The sequence below is a fragment of the Marmota marmota genome, unplaced genomic scaffold, assembly GCF_001458135.2.
Source record: "Marmota marmota marmota unplaced genomic scaffold, marMar, whole genome shotgun sequence".
In the NCBI taxonomy this organism is placed as follows: Eukaryota; Metazoa; Chordata; class Mammalia; order Rodentia; family Sciuridae; genus Marmota; species Marmota marmota.
The window spans coordinates 47,902,448-47,924,425 of NW_026000005.1; the positions used below are offsets into that span (position 1 = coordinate 47,902,448).

Genomic DNA, 21,978 nt, shown 5'->3' on the forward strand with positions numbered 1-21,978 from the left:
TGTGTGTGCGCGCATGCGTGCATGCCCACCTGCGCTTGGATATTTAAACAGTGGAAGTTTGTGTGCTGGACACCCAGAATCAAGGGGTACCCAGGGCCATGCTCCCTCTGAAGCCTGTTGAGGAACCCTTCCCTGTCTCCTCCCGGCTCTGTGGCTAGCTGGCCTTCCCTGGCTGCTGATCATCACTACAGTCCTTGCCTCCATGTGACATTCTCTCTTTGCATCCTTTTCTCTCTGAGTCCCTTCCATAGGCTTTTAAATGTAGCTTTTTATCATGGAAAATTTCAAACATACTCCAAAGAAGAGAGGCCAGGATAAGACCCCTGTGAACCTGTCACTCTCCTCAGCAACTGTTAGCCAGGGACATCCTGGTGAACAGGAGACCTGGCCCTCCTGGGCTCACTTGTTAATGCAGAGTAACAGACAACAGTACCCACAGGGCACATCAAGGCCACAGGCACTGTGGGAGCCCCATGCTGGTGAAAGGCGAGGGAGGATGCCATGGGAGGTTTGTTCAGCAGGCTTAGGGAGGTCCTCTGGTAAGGTAAGGAGCAAGCCACACTCCCAGGCAGAGGGGCACCACGTGCTAAGTGAGAAGGGCTGGAGCCGGGAAGAAAGCCAAGATCAGAATGGAAAAAAAAGTGTGGCCAGATCTCCTCAAAGGGCCTGGTGGATGATCTAGGGACTTGGGACGGCAGGCTCTGGACGGCAGGTCTGGCTTAGGTTTCCAAAGTGTCACTGTGGCTACTACGTTGAGAATGAGGCTGGGCTTGGCATGTGTCATGAAGAGAAAAAGAAGCAAAGCCGGGGGGTGATGGGGGTGACCAGGGATTACAGGCACAGAGGAGGGGCAAGGACCCCTGGATGCTGAGTTCTCGGTGTCCTAAGATGTGACGGTGACTGCAGGTCTGTACCTGCACAGTGGAGGAGGACACGCTGGACAGTGTTTATCAATATGGGATCCTTATGGTTGATGGTTCCAAAATGGAATCCAGTTTTAAAGAATGGATGGAACAGAACAGAGGAGAATGGAGGGAGGGGAAATCCCAGCGCATCACACAGCAAGACTGAATTATCACATACTAAGAGTTACAAGTCTTGCTTCTGAAACATCTATATGCCATGGCCCAGGAAAATGAGGGGTGAGGATGGCTGAGATTGGGGATGACAAGCCCACTCAAGAAGAGGGGGACCAAGAACTGAAGTCCAGTCTAGTCAGATCTTACGGTGCTCTTTTGAGAGACCTAAAATTCAGATTCTTGGGCAACCTTTCTGGATCTCTGTACAGGCTACATCAGGCCCTGCCTATTTTCTCTGTTCTATGAGATGAAAGAGTGTCAGTGGGTGGGGAGAGCTGCAGGCAAGATGCTGCATTGTACAGAGCCTGGAGATCTGCCTGCAGGCTCCAGGGAGGTCTGGGACACGTAGGAGATTGTCAAATGAAGAAATAAATAGATGTTATAAATATAAATATATATATATATATATATATATGCATTGCATGAATGATAAGTTACATGTTATGACCTTAAAATATTATGCAATATAGGGCTGGGGATATCAGTTGGTAGAGTGCTTGCCTTGCATGCACAAGGCCCTGGGTTCAATCCCCAGCACCACCCACACACACAAAAAAATTATGCAATATATTATATAATATTCTATTATGCTATATAATATTAACATATAACATGTAACATTAATTATATTGATAATATAATAATATACTATTAATATATGATACATTATTATATTAAATGATATATTAATAATCATTAATATAAAGACGTGTAATATATAAGTTATATAATTATTATGTTATTATTCATATATATATATATAGAGAGAGAGAGAGAGAGAGAGAGAGTTTTTGCTGGAAGAAGCATGTAGATGGGAGAGGCTGTAGAGGTGCATAGCCTGTTTGTGCAATAGCACAGAGTGGGGCTGTGAGGCAGGGACAGGGTGGCTTCACGATGCCTGGTGTGGCGTGCAGTGATATGTATGTATTTTTAACCTGGAGTTTACAGTGGCCCTGAATGCACCCTGGCAGGACCTGTAAGTCTGAGGCTTGACACAGCAGGTGTCAAATGCCTTTGCTGACACCCACCCCCTCCCCTGGCAGCTGGGGAAGTCTGCAGAGCCAGCTGTGGGTGGGAGCCCAGTGCAGAGGGAGGGTTGGAGCAGGGGCTGAAGGAATCACACCCGGGGCTGAGCACTGAAGGTCACTGGCAGATGCATTTGTCTGACCCACAAATTTTTAAAAGGTTTTTGTATTTAAAAATGAGGTTTTACACCAAATTCCATTTCTAGTTTCTGTTTAAAATTTTGAGGTATAGGAAAAGGGACCTGGGCACAGTGGCACACACCTGTAATCCCAGCGACTGGGAGGGCTGAGGCAGGAGGAATGCAATTTCAAAGCCAGCCTCAGCAACTTCATGAGAACCTTTCTTAAAAAGGGGGGGCAGGGCTGGGAATGTGGCTCAGTGGTTAAGTGCCCCTGGGTTCAATCCCTGGTGCCAAAGGAAAAAAACATTTTAGTTGTAGATGGATGCAAAATGTTTATTCTATTTATTTATTTTCATGTGGTGCTGAGGATCAAACCCAGTACCTCACACATGCTAGGCAAGTGCTCCACCACTGAGCCACAACCCAGCCCCAAGAAGAAAATTTTGATGAGCTGTTGACATCATGGGCCATTGCTGGCTGGCTAACTGGGGTCAGGGTGTTCTTACCTCAGCAGGGCATTCACAGATCTCACCCCCAGCCCCTGTGATCACCTACATCTGTCCCCTGCTATAAGCATCAGGAAGTCATAACACAACACAGCGTCACATGGAAAAGGACAGCTACGAGTGCAGGGATCTGCCAGGCCTTGTGCGATAGTCTCCACACCACCAGAGGGCCTCATCGGGCGGCCCACTTCCCGTCCACTGGGGACTCACTCCTCATGCTAATGTCAGGGTTTTATTATAAGTACACCTCTAAATTGAATCTTCATAGGGCAACACTAAAAGGGATGTGGCTAAGACAAACAGTTATGGCCACAACCTGTACCTGTGGGAGGTGGGACCCTGCATCCCAGCTCTTAGGAGGGAGGGTGCTGGCAGCTGCCCTGTCTGTCCTCTTGTCTCCAACAGAGCTGTGGGGTCGACTTTGAGGTCAAAGCATTTGCCACAGAGAGCCCAGATGGTGAAGAGGACAAAGTCTCAAAGAAGTAAGAGCCTATTTGGAATAGGTGAGGAGTGGGGGTGGGGGTGGCCATAGTACAGCACCCATTTTATCTCTATGTGACAGAACTGTTCCCCTGGGGCTGTATGGCAGGGGTGATGGTGCCTCCCCAGCTCTGGGCAGCTGAGGATGGAACTATCTACCATCTACCTGTGGGCATTGGTGGGTGGTCATCTCAGGGGACAAAGGGAAGAAAGTGACAGTAGCGCACAACATCAAGTGCCACAGAAGCACCTATGAGCTCTCAGATCCTTCTTTTGTTTTCTTCTCCCCCAGAGTCCCCCACCTGGATGCTGAACCTGGGTCCCTGACCTATATCCCTAGCCCTTTCCATTTTTTTTTTACTTTGAGACATATCTCCTTAAGTTGCCCAAGATGGCCTCAAATTTGAGATCCTCCTGCCTTAGCCTCTCAAGTCTCTGGGATTACAGGCATGCGCCACTGTACCCAGCTCTCCTTTTTTATTTCTATTTATTTATTTATTTACTTATTTTGGTACTGGGGAATGAATCCAGGGGCACATTACCTCTATGCTAGATCTCCAGCCCTTTTTATTTTTGAGACAAGGTTTTGTTAAGTTGCTTAGGGCCTCACTATGTTGCTGAGGCTGGCCTTAAACTTATAATCCTCCTCAGCCTCCCAGTTGCTGGGATTACAGTACCACTATGCCCAACATTCTTCCTCCTTAAACAAATTTTTTATGGTGTTAAAATACACATAATATGACATTTGTCATTTAACCACTTCTCAGTATACAACTCAGTAGCATTAACTCCATTCCCAATGTTGTGTAATCATCACCAACATCTATACCCAGAAGTAAAAATTTCATCCCATCACCCCAAACAGAGCTCTATAACCAATAAGCAGTAACCTCTATTCCTCCCACCCTCCAAAACTCAAGATCATTTTTCTTTTCTTTTTTTTTTTTTGAAAGAATTTCTTTTTTATTTGTAGATGGACTAATACCTTTATTTTATTTGTTTATTTTTTTATGTGGTGCTAAGGATCAAACCCAGCACCTGACACATAGTAGGCGAGCATTGAGCTACAACCCCAGCACCCCCATGCTCATTTTTCTAAGGAGTTGAACCCAAGGATGCTTAACCACTGAGCTATATCCCTATCCCTTTTTAGTTTTTGAGACAGGATTTCACTAAGTTGCTGGAGCTAGCCTCAAACTTGTGGTCCTCTTGCCTCAGCCTCCTGGGCTATTGGGATTATAAGCATGTGCCATTTCACCCAGCTGGCTCACTTTTCTTGTTATACCCAGCCAGACTTCTCACTGAGCCCTTCCCATTTCCCCACATACTCATGGTACACATCTCTTGGTGTTTACAACAGTTACTAGCTGCAATTTGTTACTGCTCTGGGGCCTGGCCACACGAGGCCCCTGACACCATCACACAGCCTCGCCTAACCAGAGCCTGACAGCATGAAAGAGACCTACAGAGACATTTCTGGCCCTGACACCCAGCCTGTAGAGTGGGAAAGTCCCCAGGGCTGTCCCAGGCACAGGCCTGTCCCATCCCACCTCTGTCAGGACTCTGGGGAGGGGAGAGGAGAGGCCGAGCTGAAGTGGCTGATCTAATCCCAGGGATCCTCCGGCCTTTTCTCCACAGGAGCTCTGTGCGATTGCTCATCCGCAAAGTCCAGCACGCGCCATCTGAGATGGGGCCACAGCCCCAGGCCGAGGCCTCCTGGCAGTTCTTCATGTCTGACAAGCCATTGCACCTTGCAGTCTCCCTCAGCAAAGAGGTAACCCGCGTCCCTCTAGGGTAGTGTCCTGGGGCCCCAGCTGTGTGGGTGCCTTGCAAGCCATTCTGCCTCAGGAGTCGTGGAAGGCCAGGGACTGTAAATGGCTCTTTCCATAACTGAGCCTCAGAACAGGGCTAACCAGCGGCAATGCCCTCTCTGGGCCCCACAGACTGGGGAGCCCTTTTTCTCACTGGCCTTTCTCTGCTCAACTCTCTAATGTCATGTCATAGGTGTGCCACCCTAAATTATTTATTCCCAGGAAAGTTAGCCACACAGGGCGGCTGTGTGCAATACCATCCCTCAGGTGTGTCATGGTGGAAAAGGTGAAGCCCTGCTGGCTAAGGCTCTCTCTGATCCTTCTGGGAGATGAGGCAGTTTCACTCATGTGTTGGCAAGAGCCCATGCAGAGTGTGCACATATGTGAGTGTACGTGTGCACACGTGCCCACTGGGGCTGGGTTCCACGTGATTGCTGGGGGAAGAGCTTCATCACCCAGTGTCCCCGTGGCTTCCTTTCACCTCACTCTTCCTGCTCCCAGAACCTCACAGTCCTACTCAGGACCTCCAGCTTCCTCTTATGTGACTCTCAGAGCCCCATTACCCTCCTCAGCCTCCTGTAGACAGGGCAAAACATGTTCTAGACCCTTCTCTGGAGGAAAGCATCATCTTCCTTAAAAGTAGGGAGTTCACCAAGCTTGTTCTAGTTAAAGGAATTGAACCTAGAATGACCTAATAAAGATGTCCCCACACTCAGTTCTCCTTTCTGACTTATCTCTAACTTTTTCAGATATATTTCCATGGGGAACCCATTCCTGTGACTGTGACAGTGACCAATAACACGGAGAAGACAGTGAAGAAGATTAAAGTCTTAGGTAGGACCTTCTTAAAACTAGAAGGCAAAACCTTTGAGAATTTCTCAGCCTTATCCTGTTTCACCAGGATCACTCTCTGGTCCAAGTAAAACCCTCTGGGTCTTGGGAACTACCTGCTTATCTTTGTTGGGCCATAGGCAATGGGTCTTTAGAGGGACAGCAACCTTACAGGTCATCTCATTAGCCCGTATGCCCACTAGGGCTGTCTTTTGTCTTGGTGACATCCCTGACAGATGCTGTTTCCAACCTCCCATGCTGTCCCTTCCCACAGGCCTCACTGTGCCTGAGCTCAGGGAAGCCAAGGGAGGAGTGTTCCTTTTTTGGTCAGTGACAATTTTTTGTTGATCAGTGCAGCAAGTATAGTGGGAAGGGCTCTGGATAGAAGACATAGGGTTAAATTGTGGGTTCATGCTAAGTCTCCTGAAGCCCGACCGGCATCCATAGCAGCAGCTCTTTGTTCATCTTCCCAGGCTGGATTAGGCTGTCAGGAGAGGTCCCCTTGAGAGTGTTCTGTAAAGTGTGAGGTGTGGCTATCTCAGCTTGAGTGGCCACCTTGTGATGGCCAACTCTGGATGCGTACTGCAGGGAGGTGAGACCTTTGGGAGATGATCAGGGCTAGATGAGGTCATGGGGGCAGGACCCCATGATGACATCAGTGGCTTTATAAGAGGAAGAGGAACTTGAACTAGCAATTCATGCTCTGCCTCAATGTGCAACACCCTTCACCATGTTGTGATGCAGAAGAAAGCCCTCACCAGATGCTAGTGTCATCTTAATGGGCGGGAGTTGACATAAAGCAGGTTATCGGTGAAGAGAAATGACTTGAAGACAGAATTGGGAATCACAAGAGTTTTCTGAGAAAGCCAGAAATGGACCGACATGACCCTCAGAGAGAAAAGTCCTGCTGTGTCTCCAGGAAGGCCAGGAGTCACCATGCACATACATGAGGGGCCCAGCGTTGATCACTGCCTCTTATCCTCCCTCTGCAGTGGAGCAAGTGGCCAATGTGGTTCTCTACTCAAGTGATTATTACGTCAAGCCTGTGGCCATGGAGGAAACACAGTAAGTAACAGTTGCATTTCTACTTCCGGGGTGGCCAACCTTCTCTGTCAAGTTCTTTTTTCTTTCATGCTGAGAACTAGAATGCCCAGCCAGCCCCCCAGCTTTTTGCTTCCTTCCCCTTTTCTCACTTCAGGGGATGCCAAGAAAGTTAGCATCTTAGCTCTGTTTACCTCGCCCCATGCGCCTTCCATGTCACAGGAGGTTGGAGAGAACAATGCAATGACTTCAAACAAACAAGGGGAGAAATCAAGGTGGACGTGTCACCCACCGGGAACAGCTGGGCCTGCCTATTTATCCTTGACATGAGTCCTTGGTAATGTGGACTCTTTCTGCTCACCCACCCTGCCCCAGCAGATGGCCAAATGAGCAGTCAGACCAGGCTAGGACTTTCTTTTGCTCCTTTATTCAGTTTGAAAATTCCATACCAATGATAACTTGATTTGGAAGATGCATTCATTTTTAGCCTGTCATTGTGAATGACTTTTCTCCCTTTGATAGAATCAAAAACAAATGAGAATCCTGCAGTGGCTCCTTCATTCATGAGAGACAAAGCAGGCTGCACTTTGTGCTAGGAAGTCAGATACATTTTTTTTTTAATGTGTGTGTGTGTGTGGTGTGGGAGATTATACTCAAGAGCTCACATGTGCTAGGCAAGGGCTCTACCACTGAGTTACATCTCTAGACCTTTTTATTTTTCATTTTGAGACAGGGTCTCACTAAGTTACCCATGTTGACCTAAATTTGCAATCCTCCTATTTTAGCCTCCCTAGTGGCTAGGATTATAGGTATGCACCATTGAGCCCAGAAACATTTAATACACATGTTGCAGGGGTATTTCTCACCCCAGAAGGTCTTTTCCACTTTATCTAGTTGGCATGTTCTAAACATCACTGAATGTAGAAAACATTACCAGGGTCAAAGGAAGGTTGGGGTGGAGAGGAGGGGTTGTTGGTGAGGAAAGATAAACTGATTCACTAAGATAATATTGCACAATATTTAAAAGGCAACTTTAGGATAAACTATTACTCAAAACAAATTCATCCTTAAGTTTAAATATAGGCCTTCAGTGGAGGGAAGCAGGAAAGAACCACAACTCCTTAGCTGACTTCTTAATGCCAGGCCTAGGGTCTGTCCCACATTTTGGGCATATCCTTGCCATCCTTGGGGTCTGGGGAGTCTTAGCCCCAGCTGGCCTTTTGGCAGATGCTCAGAAACAACCAGGCAAATAGTCCTGACTGAGTTTTTAACTATATACCCTGTTATCTAGCCTACTTTTAAGTCTTTTGGTCAAATGAATCTCAGGAGACTGAAAACCATTCTAAGATCCTCCCAAGGGTGGGGGAGGGAGATTGGAAGCTGGGTCAGATCGTGTTAGTGGGTCTTAGGCTAGAGGCCACTCAGAAGGCTGTAGAGCATGAGCCACTGTGCCAGACCCTGGGACTCCAGTGGGAAGGCTTCCTCAAGCCAGGTCGTACCTGATTTTCAATCTGTTGCCTGCCATTGAGTACCAGGTCCTGAAGGCCCTGGAAGTCGCCTTAAGGTCTTGCCACAGTCCTTTGGCAAGCTCTGATTCAGGAAAGGCCATCATGCAGCCCAGTCCCAGGGCCCCCTTTCTATTTCTGTCACTTTTACAATAATGCAAAGTCCATTTTTGTCAATGCCACTGCCCAAATCTAATTCATTTGATAGATTGCCCCAAGACCTAGGTGGGAGGACATGGGCCATCCTGGGCTCATACAAAATTCTATGAAGAGCTTCCTATATCCACCAGAGGCAGGATCCACCACAGTTGCTTTAAACTCCCCAGTGAGCTCAAATAGGGGAACCCTTCTGTGGGAGGCATTTCGGGCTCCAGCTGTCTTGGAACACTCTTGGGAAGTAGTCCTGATGCCAGCTCCCGGGCAGTGTTTTCAGGTCACACCCTGCCTTCCTCTGGCTGGTACAAGGATGCAGGGCGTGTTGCTGGCACGCAGGGCTCTGCAGCCTAAGGCTGCGACTGTGTGGCTGTTGAGTACAGGGTTGGCAGAGCACAAGATGAGAGGTGTACAGACAGCCCTCACCAAGGCCTGGTGCCCAGCACGTGAACAGCAGAGTTGGTTCTGCAGCCTCAGATGCTGCTTTGTGATCTTGGTGATGCTGTGTCCCAAGCACAACCCTAGATCGGCCTCTTGGCACAGGGTTCCTGCCATCTGTCAGATGCTGGGGAACTCAGAGCTCAGTTGATGACCCAGAAGACCAAGTAGAGGAAAAGTGTGTGCTGCTTTGGACCTGAATCAGCTTGGTCTGTGTGGCCACTGATGGAGGCCCCTTCCTTACCCTGCTCACCAGCCCACCATCAGTCTCCTGGTGACAGATTTTGGCAACAAGGACCTTTCCCACCTGGGCTTATTGACACTGCTCTGATGGCTCTGCTGCATACTGTGGGGTTCATAGAGCCTTAGGAGACTGGCTGGGGTCTCTGACCTGGGACCCGTTTGTCTTATTTAGAAATTCAGCAATTCAGAGCAGGTTGGGAGGTCTGAGGCAATGTCCTGATATTGCTGCCAACCCACTTTGCAATTTCACTAACAATATGCTCCTCTTCCCAGTAAGTGGATAGGGAATTTGGATCCTGGAAATGCTGGATGACAAATAGGGTCTGGTCGGGTTGATGGTGACTCTCCTCTATGTTGTTCTTCTTCCAGAGAAAAAGTGTTACCTAATAACACTTTTACCAAGACCCTGACATTGGTGCCCTTGTTGGCTAACAATCGAGAAAGAAGAGGCATTGCTCTGGATGGGAAGATCAAGCATGAGGACACAAACCTCGCCTCCAGCACCATGTGAGTCCTTGCTACTGCATGAAAGTCCTGTTGGTGCCAGCTGGTGCAGGTCTGTCCCCTGGGCTCAAGGTGTGCATGACAGGCTAGCTGGCATTAATGGTAGAGAGTGCAGGTCTCATAGGCCCAAATGAGGCTCCTTCTCCTATCTGGAACAAGGCGGTGATCATATTGGTGGACCCTGGACACAGCCTTGGGTACCCCCAGCTCCACTGCATACTCTGGGTGGCTCTGGGCAAATGACTTGAGCTCTCTGAGAACCTGTTTTCTTGTCTCTCAGTGGAGGGGGGAGGGTGATAAGAGTCCCAATCTCACAGAGTGGTGATAAGGACTGACACAAGCTGCATGCAGCATGGAGCCCAGCACTCAGAAGGCGCCTGAGCAATGTCAGCTGCTAGTTTCCTAAAGCGTCATTAGCTGGTGCACTGTCCTAAGCATACAACTGAGCCATGCAGCTGGCTGTGCTCATCCACTTATTTCCTCCGGGAAAGGTGAAAAGTGGGATCCCGAGGGCTGCAGAAGTCAATGAGCTTTATAGGAAAATAAGCACTGTTTACAGGCATGGTGGCGCCTGCCCGTAATCCCAGCTGCTCTAAGCCTGAGGCAGGAAGGTCTAAATCTGGGCCAGCCTGGGCAACTTAGCAAGACCTTGTCTCAAAATAAAAAATAAAAAAAGGACTGGGATGTAACTCAATGGTAGAGTGCCCCTGAGTTCATTTCTAGCACTAAAAGAAAGGGGGGAGGGAAGGGAGGAAGGAAGATCCACTCGCTGGATTTAGGCAACAGATCTAGAAAAAACTGTACAGTGAAGGCTCAGAAGTCAACACTGCTGCTCTCCTAGCCACCCTTTTGGTCTTCTGTTTCTGGGAGTCTCTCTGTTGGAGGGCTCTGAGGGCTTGTGGTCAGAGCCATGCGCCAGCTCAAGACCCACTTCCTGCCCTCTCCCTGGGTGATGTGCTGGAGGGTCCCTCCATGGCCCCAGTAGGCTACTGACCAGAGAGTTGGTAAGGAGTGGACTTTGCTCTCCAGTTAACTGAGCTGCTGACCCTGGACAGGTCTCTCATTCTGGCTAATCTTATGGATAATTTCCTTATCCATAAAATGAGAATAAATACACCTTGCTCACAAGGCGTGGAGAAATGTACATGTTTTAAATGACTCCGCAAACTATAAAACATGTTTATGATATGGCGTGCCATTGTCCATAACATGACTGTCGTGCCCTTGAGGAAGCAGATCTGTGGTGTCAGTTTCTCTGTTATTCTTGCCTTGTGAACATGCTCCAGAATCTAATTCAGTAACTTGGCAACTCACTCACAGAAAATCCTTTGACAGTGAGAATACTCACTGACCCCACTGTTGGCCTTACAGAATGTGAGTCTACCAAGCCATGGGCTCATGCAAGTCAGATAGGTCAACTTCTGGTCTGTTGGCATCACCTTGGAGGCGGCAGGGCGAGAGCTTGCAGGGTATTCTCGGGCCTGTGACAAAGTACGTTCTCTTCCTTCGGTGTTTGGCCTTATTTAACATGAGGTCAAGAGCCAATCCCAGCAGAAGTGTGGAGTTTCAAGCTTACACCCTCTTTTATACCCTTTGGTGGCAACCCCTCTCTGCTGAGTAGGTGACCCTCTCCACAATTCCAGGTAAAAAGGCTTCTCTGGGGATCAGTGTGGTCGTGGGTGCACATGTTCCTGGGCCAGATTTTGGTCTCTGGGCTAGAACTTTCAGGGCCATATCCCAGATCCCAGAGCTGTCAACGCAATCTCCCCTGCCCTCAATCCCCTGCCTTCAGGGTCCTCCATCATGATCTCTATCATTATTCACATTATTTTAGTTAGTATTTCATGATAAATTTTTTTTATACTGGAAATTTAACCCAAGGGCACATAACCTCTTAGCCACATCCTTTGTCCTTTTTAAATATTTTATTTTGAGACAGGTTCTCACTAAATTGCTTAGGGACTTGCTAAATTGCTGAGGCTGGCTTTGAACTCAAGACTTCTGCTTCAGCCTCCTGAGTCGCTGGGATCACAGGTCTGCACCACTGAGTCCAGCTCATGATAATTTGCATGCCTTAATTCCTGTTATTGGACATCCTGAAATACTTAAGTCTTCTTCATTGGGTCGTGTGAGATAAAAACCTGTGATAAAATGTCCACTGTGGTGTGTATCAGATAACAGGAATTCCATGCATGTTAGGAGATTTGGAGTGAAGTTTCTGTCAAGGAAAGTCACACCTCACCCTCTTTGGGGCACATCTCATGCACCTCATTCACTCACTTAAACATTCACTGCTAGGCACATACTGGGTGCCGGTGGGGCAGGGTCCAGAGCAGTCACAATTCCTGTGATCAGGGCTACAATAGAGTATCCACGTGTCTTTCCCATGAGCAGAGCACAGAGGAGCGAGTCCCAATGCTCCCTGGCAGTGTCTGGGAAGGCTTCCCAAAGGAGGGGAACTATAACTTGGGGTCTTAGGGGACAAGAGAGGAGAAGGAGGGCATTCTGGGGCAGGCTTGTAGTTGGCAAGGCTGGCGCAAGGCAGGATCAGGCAGTGGGGCAGTGGGTAGGAGACGGCAGAGGCATCTCCCCGAAAAACTGAACCTGAAAGATTTCTCAGGCTACAGAGAAGCTGGAAAGCTCAGTTAAGGAGCCTGGCATGTGGGAGACCATTACAGAGACAGATACCCAGGCAGGGAAACCCATGGGAGGACTCTATGCCTGCTCTGCTGAGATGGTGGAGCAGGCTGGGGAGAGGCTGGATGACCAGGGTACAGAGGAGGGGAGGAAGTACGCTCCTCCCTCTGTGGACTGCAGGAGTAGGAGACGCAGGCATCCCTGCACCCCTTCACGTGTATGTGCAGTCCTTGGACTCAGGCTGGCCTGGGCCAGTTCACCAGTTCACCAGTTCCCGAGAAGCAGCCTCCAGATGAGTGGCCCTGGTTGGAGGAGCAAGAATCCCCTCACAGGCTGTGCCTCCTGCTGCCTCCTCACCCTCCGCTCTTCCTTTCTATTGGGCAGCCTTAAAGAGGGCATGGACCGCACCATCATGGGCATCCTGGTGTCTTACCAGATCAAGGTGAAGCTCACCGTGTCAGGGTAAGTGCCGGCACTTGGCCTGCTCCCTCTTGGCCTGGGACTGCTCTTTCCTGAAGGACTAACAGGCAGACAGCGGCCGGAGGCAGAGCCTACTGGCTCCTGTGCTGGCCTGGGTTGGATTCTATTTGTCCCTGGAAAAGAAGGTTGTGAAATACTGCACTGTTCGTACCCTGGGCCAAAACAGCTTGCACCTGCACACCACCGAGGTAGAGCGCTGTAGAGCGCTAGAGAGCGGAAAGAGAATCAGTTTCATGTTACATTGTACTTCAGAAAGAACAATGGCTGCCCAGTGGACTCCCAGTGACCTTCATCTGTTTGCATCTTGGGAGGCATCTGGCCACCAAGGAGGGACTGCATCTTCCCTCCCCTAACATGGAATCACACACAGAATTGGGAGGCTCCTTTTCATACAAGAGTGCTGACATCTCTAAAGAAACTATTCATTCTATTTTAATGAAACTGATTTTTCCTTGTCTTTAATCTCACCAAAAGGAAACAAAAACAAAAACACCTTGGCTTCTCATTTCCCTTTCAAATTCCACAGCCAAAGTCTCTATTCTGATCACAGGCAGATCCTGCATATGTCCCAGGGTCCTGGGTAGGTAAAGAGTTCTCCAAATTTTGCTTGGGGCCACAAAGAACACAGGTCTATTTTAGGTATTTTGTTAGCACAAAGTTTCCATTTGTTGTGTTTTTTTGAAGTGGATAGTGCTTTCTTTTCTTTTTCTTTAATATTTTTTAAGTTGTTGATAGACCTTTATTTATTTATATGTGGTGCTGAGAATTGAACCCAATGCCTCACACATGCCAGGCAAGTACGCCACTGCTGAGCCCCAGCCCCAGCCCTGGATAGTGCTTTCTTTTCTTTCCTTTGTGAGGATCTAGAACCAGGTGGAGTTTCCCTTAGCAGTCCAGAAAAACAAATTCAGGTAGTCCTCCTATCCTCAAGTTTCATATTGGTGACTTCAACCATCTGCAGATTGAAAATATTTTTTAAAAACTGCATATGTGGGGGCTAGAGCTGTGGCTCAGCAGTGGAGTGCTTGCCTTGCACGTGCAAGGCCCTGGGTTCGATCCTCAGCACCACATAAAAATAAATAAATAAAATGAAGGTATTGTGTCCAACTACAACTAAAAAATAATTATTAAAAAAAAAAAGAGTTCTTAAAAAAAACCCTGCATATGTGCTGACTGTATAGACGTTCCCCTTGTTATCCCCTAAATGATAAAGTCTAACAACTATTTATACAGCATTTACATTGTATTGGTGATTTAAGTCATCTCTAGATGATTTTGAACGTATGGGTGAATGGGTGAAGGTGCTATGCAAACACCACGTCATTTTAAATAAGAGACTTGAACATTGAAGTTTCAGTATCCCCAGTGGGTCCTGAAACCAGTCATGCCCACTATCCCACCTTGCAGATATAAAAGGGTAGAGCAACTCTAAGGTGTTCTCATAGAGACCTCTATGATTCTGTGGCTTATTCTTGACCCTAAGTTATTCTTCTTGACCCTAAATGATCCTCTTGAGAAAAAGAGTCACAGTAGGGAGGAGGACGCTGAATATTAAGGAATGAAAGACCCTGGAAGTGGGGAATGTGGGCAAGGAGCCTGAGAACCGAGTCAGGTCTTGCCTCTGAATAATGGGATGTGAAGTCATATTGCCACTGGGGACAGTCACCACAGCCATTTGTTTTTGTTTTGTGTTTCCTAGCTTTCTGGGAGAACTCACCTCCAGGTAAGTCTCTTCTCCTCCCTTTCCACTTGATTCGCAGGACGCCAAGGACAATAAGCCTTTTTTTTTTGGTACCAGAGATTGAACCCAGGGGTACTTAACCACTGAACCTCATCCTCAGCCCTTTTTCTATTTTGAGACAGGGTCTCACTGAGTTGCTTAGGGCCTCACTAAGTTGCTGAGGCTGGCTTTGAACTCATGATCCTCCTGCCTCAGTCTCCCAAATTGCTGGGATTACAGGGTACACCACTGTGTCCAGTAAGCCCTTCCTCTTAAGAGGAACTGAAGAAGCTGGTCTCTGGGCAGCTCTACTCATATGTTAGAAGTGATGCTGCTGCCTCTGGAGCATCATGCAGTGCTTAGCTCACTAGTGTGTGTCTGGGGTGACAAGTAGGTCTACACCTCACAAAGAGACTCCTCCAGAAAGTCCACATACTCCGCATAGCTGTCTAGCTGTCTTCTGCACCTGTATGCAGTGCAAGACATGAATTATACCATTTTAACCACTTTAAAGTGCACAATTCAGCAGCATTAAGTAGTTTTACAATGTTATAAAACCACCACCACTATCTAGGTCCAGAATATTTTTGCTATCTGAAAGGGAAACCTAGTACAAATTAAGTAATCACTCCTGTTTCCCCTCCCACAGCCTCTGGCAGCCACTAATCTGCTTGCCAGTGTTAACTATCCTGGATATTGCCTATAAATGGCATTGTATAATAAGGAGCCTTTTTGATTGACTTTTATCATTGGCGTAATGTTTTCAAGGATCATCTGTGTTGTAGCATGAACTAATACAGTACTTTATTCCTTTTTATGGCTGAGTAATATTCCACTGTATGGATATACCACATTATGCATATTTTGGGGGGATTGTTTCTACCTTTTGATAATTGTGAATGGTGACAGCTTCCTTTTAAGTCATGCAAAAAGAAGGAACAAATTTGAGTCAGGTGTGGTGGTGCACTCCTGTAATCCCAGTGATTTCCTCCCCCTGAGTCAGGAGGTTTGCAGGTTCAAGATCAGCCTCAGCAACTTAGACCCTGTCTTAAAAAAGGCAGTGGGGGTGGGGGGATGGGGAGATGGGGACCTAGCTCATTGGTAAAGCATTCCTGAGTTCAATTCCCAGTACCAAAAAGAAAAAAAAAATTAGAAATATTTGAGTCAGCATTGACTTGACATGGTCTTTTACCCCAATTCTTATCATCTTCATCTCTTATCTAGAACCCAGGTCACACCCGTTTCTTTTAGATCCTATCTGTACCTGTGTTATTTAAACAAATGTGCTTGGCCCAGAGGTCAGCCCTGGGCAGGAAGCAGGGGGCCCTAGAATGCAAGGAGGAGCCTGTTTTCTCACCTCTCTCCTCATCTTTCTGTTCTCCCTTTCTCTGAATCTCTCTTTCGTCCTCCTTCCTGACTCCTTTCCTTCCTTCTTTTTGGTATAAATTCCAAGTCGCCCCAAAGTCCTCTAACTTTTGGAGTTCAGCAGACTGTTGTGCTCTCTGTGCCCACCCTTGACACACCAGCCTCACACAGGTTTTAACACATTCAGGATGTTGCACCTTGTTGCAAAGACTATTTTAAAATCCATCCTCCCTCAGAATTGCAAGTTCAAGGCCAGCCTCAACAACTTAGCAAGGCCTGAGCAACTTAGTGAGACCTTGTCTCAAAATAAAAATTATAAAGGGTTGGGATGTGGCTCGGTGGTTAAGCACCCCTGGGTTCAGTCCCGACTACCAAAACCCCAAAACAACAACGACAAAATCTACTCTGTCCTTCCTGTCGGATTTTGCCTCTTCTCCTCCCATAACATATGTCACTACATCTAGTAAGCAGCACAGGGAACTTGGAACACTGGTTGCCCAGCCATGCCTGAGTGAAGTTCCTGGACCACATTCCAGGGAATGCATTGCAAAATCTCACTTGACTATATTCTGATTTCTGTTTTGCTTTGAGTTCTGCTAAATTATCTTTCAGCTTGGGCCTGGGGATATTTTATGAAGCCACTAACCTTGTGTGTGTGTGTGTGTGTGTGTGTGTGTGTGTATCTACTAACCAGCCTACATTCTTTTTTTCTAGCGAAGTGGCCACTGAGGTACCATTCCGTCTCATGCACCCGCAGCCTGAGGACCCAGGTTAGTTGCGCCATTGTCCAGGCTGTCTCGAGCTCTTCTCCCCTGGTAGACTTATTGGTACTCATTCCTTGTCTTTCTTGACTGCACCTCTGAGTAGGGGGGTTACCAGGTGACATCCACAAGGTGACTGGGCTAGCCCAGAAGAAAGCACTCACCTGTTTACCCCCTGGAGCCTGTGTGAAGGATGTAATGGAAAACCCCAGAATCTCTGCTGTCAATAGACCTAGATTTAGATTTTAGGATGATTTAGTTTGAGAGCCCAAGGCTTTTGCATTTCATTTGGAAACAAAAGGCCTAATGTATCATTTGGAAGCATTCATAGGCATCATGATGAGAATACAGAAAAGACTAGAAAAGAGGGTCAGGCTGGGATCCTCACATCTTGGCTCATTTGACTTATAAATCCATTGGCTCTTGATGGATGTCAAGTGAAGGATAGTGTACAACTCTGTGTTTAACATCAGCCTTGTTGAACTGTCACTGTAAAGAGAACTGGATGATATGGAGTTAGATCTCAAGGAAGTTCTTTTAAGAAAAGCTCAATGAGCTGGGCGCAGTGGCACATTCCTGTGATCCCAGTGGCTTGGGAGGCTGAGGCAGGAAGATGGTGAGTTCAGAGCTAGCCTCAGCAACTTTGCAAGATCCTAAGCAAGTCAGCAAGACCCTGTCTCTAATAAAATACAAAAAAGGGCAGGTGATGTGGTTCAGTGGTTAAGTACCCCTGGGTTCAATTCCTGGTACCAAAAAANCCAGCCTCACACAGGTTTTAACACATTCAGGATGTTGCACCTTGTTGCAAAGACTATTTTAAAATCCATCCTCCCTCAGAATTGCAAGTTCAAGGCCAGCCTCAACAACTTAGCAAGCATGGGGCCCAGGGTTTTGTTCCAAGTGTTGGAAAAAAAAAGTAAATGAGGCAGCAGAATTAATCCAGGTGCATCTTAGAAACTCCAAGGAAAAATTCTCCCCTATATAATTAGGCAGGTTGATAGAAAAATCAACCTGTTTGAGAATTCTCCATAGTTATAATAATAAAGACTTTTAAGTAAAAGTGGTATAAACCAGCAGGGTTTCTTTTCCTCGTATTTGACAAATAGTTTTTCTATGTTGAAAATGAGATGGTATTTACCCATTAAAATGGGTCCTCATATTCATTTTAGGTTTTGGCTCAAAATATTTTGTCTCAAAATATCTTTTCCAAATATTTTAGATTCAAACTCTCTATGCACATTGGCAAAAGCTTCTGGTTAAATATTTAATCTTACATTTTTGATTCACTTATGCTTGTATCATAAAAATGGTCTTTATTTTTTACATTTATTTGGGAGTAATTAGGACTTTAAGCCGGGAAAACACAGATTCAGTCTTGAAAATGTGGTCCCAATCTTCAATTGTTCTTTTAAGGACATTCAAATGATAACCACCCAAAGAGCTTTAGGCAGACTTTGTGAGTTAATTTTTTGTTAAAGAACTTTTAAGCAAAAAAACCAGGAGCAAATGGCATGGGCCCCTTTTCCATCTTGGGGAAAGCCTTGATCGGTTCCTTTGCTGCCGAAGAGTTACTCTTCCTTCCCATGTATCATTTTGATGTTTCTGTTGCTATGGCCCTTACATTGGACATCTCACAGTGTCAGGACAAAACAATAAAATCTTTTGTCCTCTGAGATTTTGGAGGCAAGAATTAGGACAAATCATCCTGTGGTTACAAAACTCTGATTTCCTGAGACCTAAGAGTGACCAAATCTCATGGCTCTCATTTTCTGCCTAGTTCCTGACTCCCTGAGTAGAGGTGGTAGAGTCTAAGCAGAGAAAGCATGATTTATAGTTAGGCCTTGCCAGAGCCAGGGGCCAAGCAATTTGTACCTAGCAAGTGCTGAAGAAGTAAAAGTGTTTTTATTGTCTGCTGCCAAGAGCATCCACCAAACCCCAGAGTGTTGATTGGATCCGTCCTGTTGACTGCCTTTTCAGGGATGAGGGTCCCAGTTAGTGGGTTTTACTGCTCAGCACTGTAGGGCTCCAGGGTATTCTTGTCAGGGAAAAGTTTGATGAGTTAGGCTCTCTTTGGGTCTCTGTGCTCAGTGGTTCTCACAGATATTCCCTCCTGTACTGGCTTCTAGGTAGGCCTGAGACACAAAAGCATAAGTTCACCATCAAACCACTGCTTCCCAGTTTCTGAAGCTCTTTAACTGCACCAGAACTTTATTAGGTGACCAGAAAACTAAAAAAAAAACAAAGCATACTCAAATGGTTAGCAACTCATCTAGGGATATGAAACACATGAAAACCTAACCTGAACCCAGAAGATCAAACTGAGGCGTGAGGGGGTGGTCCTCAGGTGTTAGTGCACACCCTTACCCAGGGTGCTGGTATACATCAGGCCCTATGAGTCATCCCCGAGAGCCCGATGGGCTGGTGCCTGGAGCTGCATGGTCAGTCTCCATGTGACTCTGACCTCAATGGGGTCCAAAGGACACTTAAGGAGAAATACTTTGAAAAGAGGAGTGACATACAAAGGGTGGGGACAATCAGGGAAGAGGTCCAAAGGTGAGATTATGGCAGTTTCAGGCACCCTGTAAAAAAAGTGATGGTGGGCTGGGGCGTGGCTTAGAGGAAGAGCTCTTATCTAGCTTGTATGAGGCCCTGGGTTCCATCAGTGCCCTCAAAAATCAAAGGCAAAACCAAAAGAGAGTGATGGCTAAAGATGCAGACAGAAAGGCTAAGAACAGAAGTCACACCCAGCCACCAAGAAAGACGCCTTCAGAACTTACTACCCCTCAAACTGCTCAGCTGAAAGGGGAGACAGTCCAGGCGCTTGGTGTGGAATTGATTTTAACCTCTCCTTCTCTCTGCTCTCTCCCTCTCTCCTTCTTTCTGGGCTCACAGCAAAGGAAAGGTAAGCCACCAATCTCTGCTCTGTTTCTCTGACCTGTGACTCCTCCTCCTGCATAGACCCCTCTTGGGGTCTCTGTGCCCTTCCCTTGTGTCCTCTAGCTCTCAAGGGCTATGCTGGGTGTATCCCTCACTTGTGGGCTCTCTTCTTTTCTCCTTTTTGTTAAAGAACTTTTAAACAGGCTGGGTGCCGTGGCACACGCCTGTAATCCCAGCAGCTCAGGAGGCGGAAGCAGGAAGGTCCAGAGTTCAAAGCCAGCCTCAGCAATTTAGCAAGGTGCTAAGTAACTCAGTGAGACCCTGTTACTAATAAAATATAAAATAGGGCTGGGGATGTGGCTCAGTGGTCAAGTATCCCCTGAGTTCAATCCCTGGTACCCCCCACCAAAAAAAAAAAAAATCTTTTAAACAAACAACAACAACAACAAAAAAATGAGGAAAATGGCATGGGCCCCTGTTCCATCCTGGGGAAAGCCTTGATTCATTCCTTTGCTGCCAAAAGAAGATCAAGGGTCTTGGTTCTCTTAAGATTTCATTCTCAGCTCTGAGAGGGCACTGAACAAGGTGTCTCTGTTTTCTTTTTAGTTTTCAGGATGCAAATTTGGTTTTTGAAGAGTTTGCTCGCCAAAATCTGAAAGATGGGGGAGACACTGCGGAAGGAAAGAAGGAGGCTGTCAATGATGAGTGAAAATATCGGCTCAGACTCCCGCGAGCGGCTGTAGTTCCTGGTGCCAGGAGCAAAGCCCCACAGTCAGCCCTTCAGTTGTGCTAGATAGGAAAGTCCGAGTTTCCTCCTGGAAATAAAGTGTGTCATGTGATCCCTGGTTGCAAGTGGGGTTGATTGACTGGGACTTTGAGCTTCTGACCCTGATGCAGAAGTTGCCGCCTTTAGCGCCCTGGCTCCTGAGGGGAAAGGGGCATCATCTAGAAGAAAGGCCAGCCACCACAGAATGGCTCAGCAGTGGCCACTGAGGGGAGAAGGTGTCTGGAAGTCAGTGTGCCACCCAGTGGGACCTGGGGTGTCCAGGAGGCTTTGGGTCCTGGTCTCTCTAACTTGTTTCTCTGGAAACATATGGTGAGAGATTTCTAATTGACCAATCCTAGCCCCAGGGTTCTTCTTAAAGAGGTTCCTGAAATTAATGGGGCAGAGAACAAGTTGGGCAAAAATACCCTTTGTTGCTGATTCCACTTTGGGGGTCAAGTCCCTGATCGAGCCCTGGATAGTTGGTTAAGTTTCTATTGAGTGTCAGCAACAAAATCAGATTTGTTTAGCTTTAGGGACAAATGGAATGTAGTAGAAGGACCCTGGAGTGGCCAGGGAACTCAACTGAAGGATGATCCTGAGCTCCCATTGCTGGGGTGGGCAGAGACCTGCCAAGCTCTGGGCGTTCATCCCAGGAGCTTGGGGACCTGCCATTTGCATGACAATTTATGTGACTCAGCACCAGGAATTGAGCTCTGTGGTCCAGGTCCTGCTTTGTAGTTCCTGGGAAGGAGAATCTGATTGGCTCAAGGAGGCTGATCAAATCCCAATGCCAGTGACAGCAGAGCTTGGCCATGAGGATAGCTTTCTCCAGACAAATGGGTCCACTGTGAGCCACGTGGGCTTCCTGGGTGGACTGTGCTTCATTGAGGTGGGGCATAAAGAAGGAGGGGATGCTCTGAGTCAGGGAGGGAGATGGCCCTAAGGAGAGGAACGTAATGGGGGTGCTTCTAGGGCACTTTCTGTGAAGGTCTGGCCCATGGCACCCACCAGCCTGGAGCCTAATGTGATGCCAGGGGGGATGAGCAGCTCTCCGGGCAGCCATGGGAAGACTTGGGGATGTGTAGCTCTGGGCTGTGCTTCTAGGGAGCAGGTAAAAGGGTTCTGGAGACTTCTCCACTGCTCAGCCCACTTGCTGAAGGCAAGGGTTGAGGGGAGAGTGTTATGTGTGAGGTGTACCATTGGGTTGGGTTTGGGGATCTAGTGCCACAGCAGAGGGTTGGATAGGGCCTGGGCTCCTGAGTGTGAAGACTTCCAATGCCTGAGGCTGTCCAATGGATTCCTGGCTGCTCTGTGTCTTGGGGCTTGGGATGGAGACGTGGAGGGCCTCTGGGGAACCTTTCATGGGTTCAAAGACAAAGCAAGGTTTGGACCTGCGTGCGACTTTGAGGCATCCTGGTATTGGCAGAGATGAGGATTCGTTTCTGGAACTATGCTACTATTGCTGTAGAAGACGAACGCTGTGGGTCAGGAGATCAGACAGTTTTCTTGTTTTTTTCTCCCAAACCGAGGGAACAGTGCATCATCAGACCAGCCCATGCTGCTCTCTCAGGTACCCAGACAAAGGGGCAATTACGATGGCATGCTCCTGTTCACCCCCCCCCCCCCCCAAGTCC

At 47.5% G+C, this 21,978-nt stretch overlaps 1 protein-coding gene across 1 annotated transcript in view; it reads left to right on the plus strand.

Moving 5' to 3' along the window:
• The window catches only part of Sag (S-antigen visual arrestin), a 33,047-nt gene extending 12,630 nt beyond the window's left edge, over nucleotides 1-20,417 (plus strand). Inside the window, exons 6-15 of the mRNA XM_015481585.2 lie at nucleotides 3,138-3,214; nucleotides 4,851-4,986; nucleotides 5,773-5,857; nucleotides 6,847-6,919; nucleotides 9,604-9,741; nucleotides 12,760-12,837; nucleotides 14,555-14,578; nucleotides 16,655-16,710; nucleotides 19,594-19,603; nucleotides 20,185-20,417. Of these exons, the coding sequence (XP_015337071.1) occupies nucleotides 3,138-3,214; nucleotides 4,851-4,986; nucleotides 5,773-5,857; nucleotides 6,847-6,919; nucleotides 9,604-9,741; nucleotides 12,760-12,837; nucleotides 14,555-14,578; nucleotides 16,655-16,710; nucleotides 19,594-19,603; nucleotides 20,185-20,287 (780 nt within the window). The 3' untranslated portion in view covers nucleotides 20,288-20,417. The remainder of the gene's footprint in view (nucleotides 1-3,137; nucleotides 3,215-4,850; nucleotides 4,987-5,772; nucleotides 5,858-6,846; nucleotides 6,920-9,603; nucleotides 9,742-12,759; nucleotides 12,838-14,554; nucleotides 14,579-16,654; nucleotides 16,711-19,593; nucleotides 19,604-20,184) is intronic.
• Nucleotides 20,418-21,978: the final 1,561 nt, after the last annotated feature.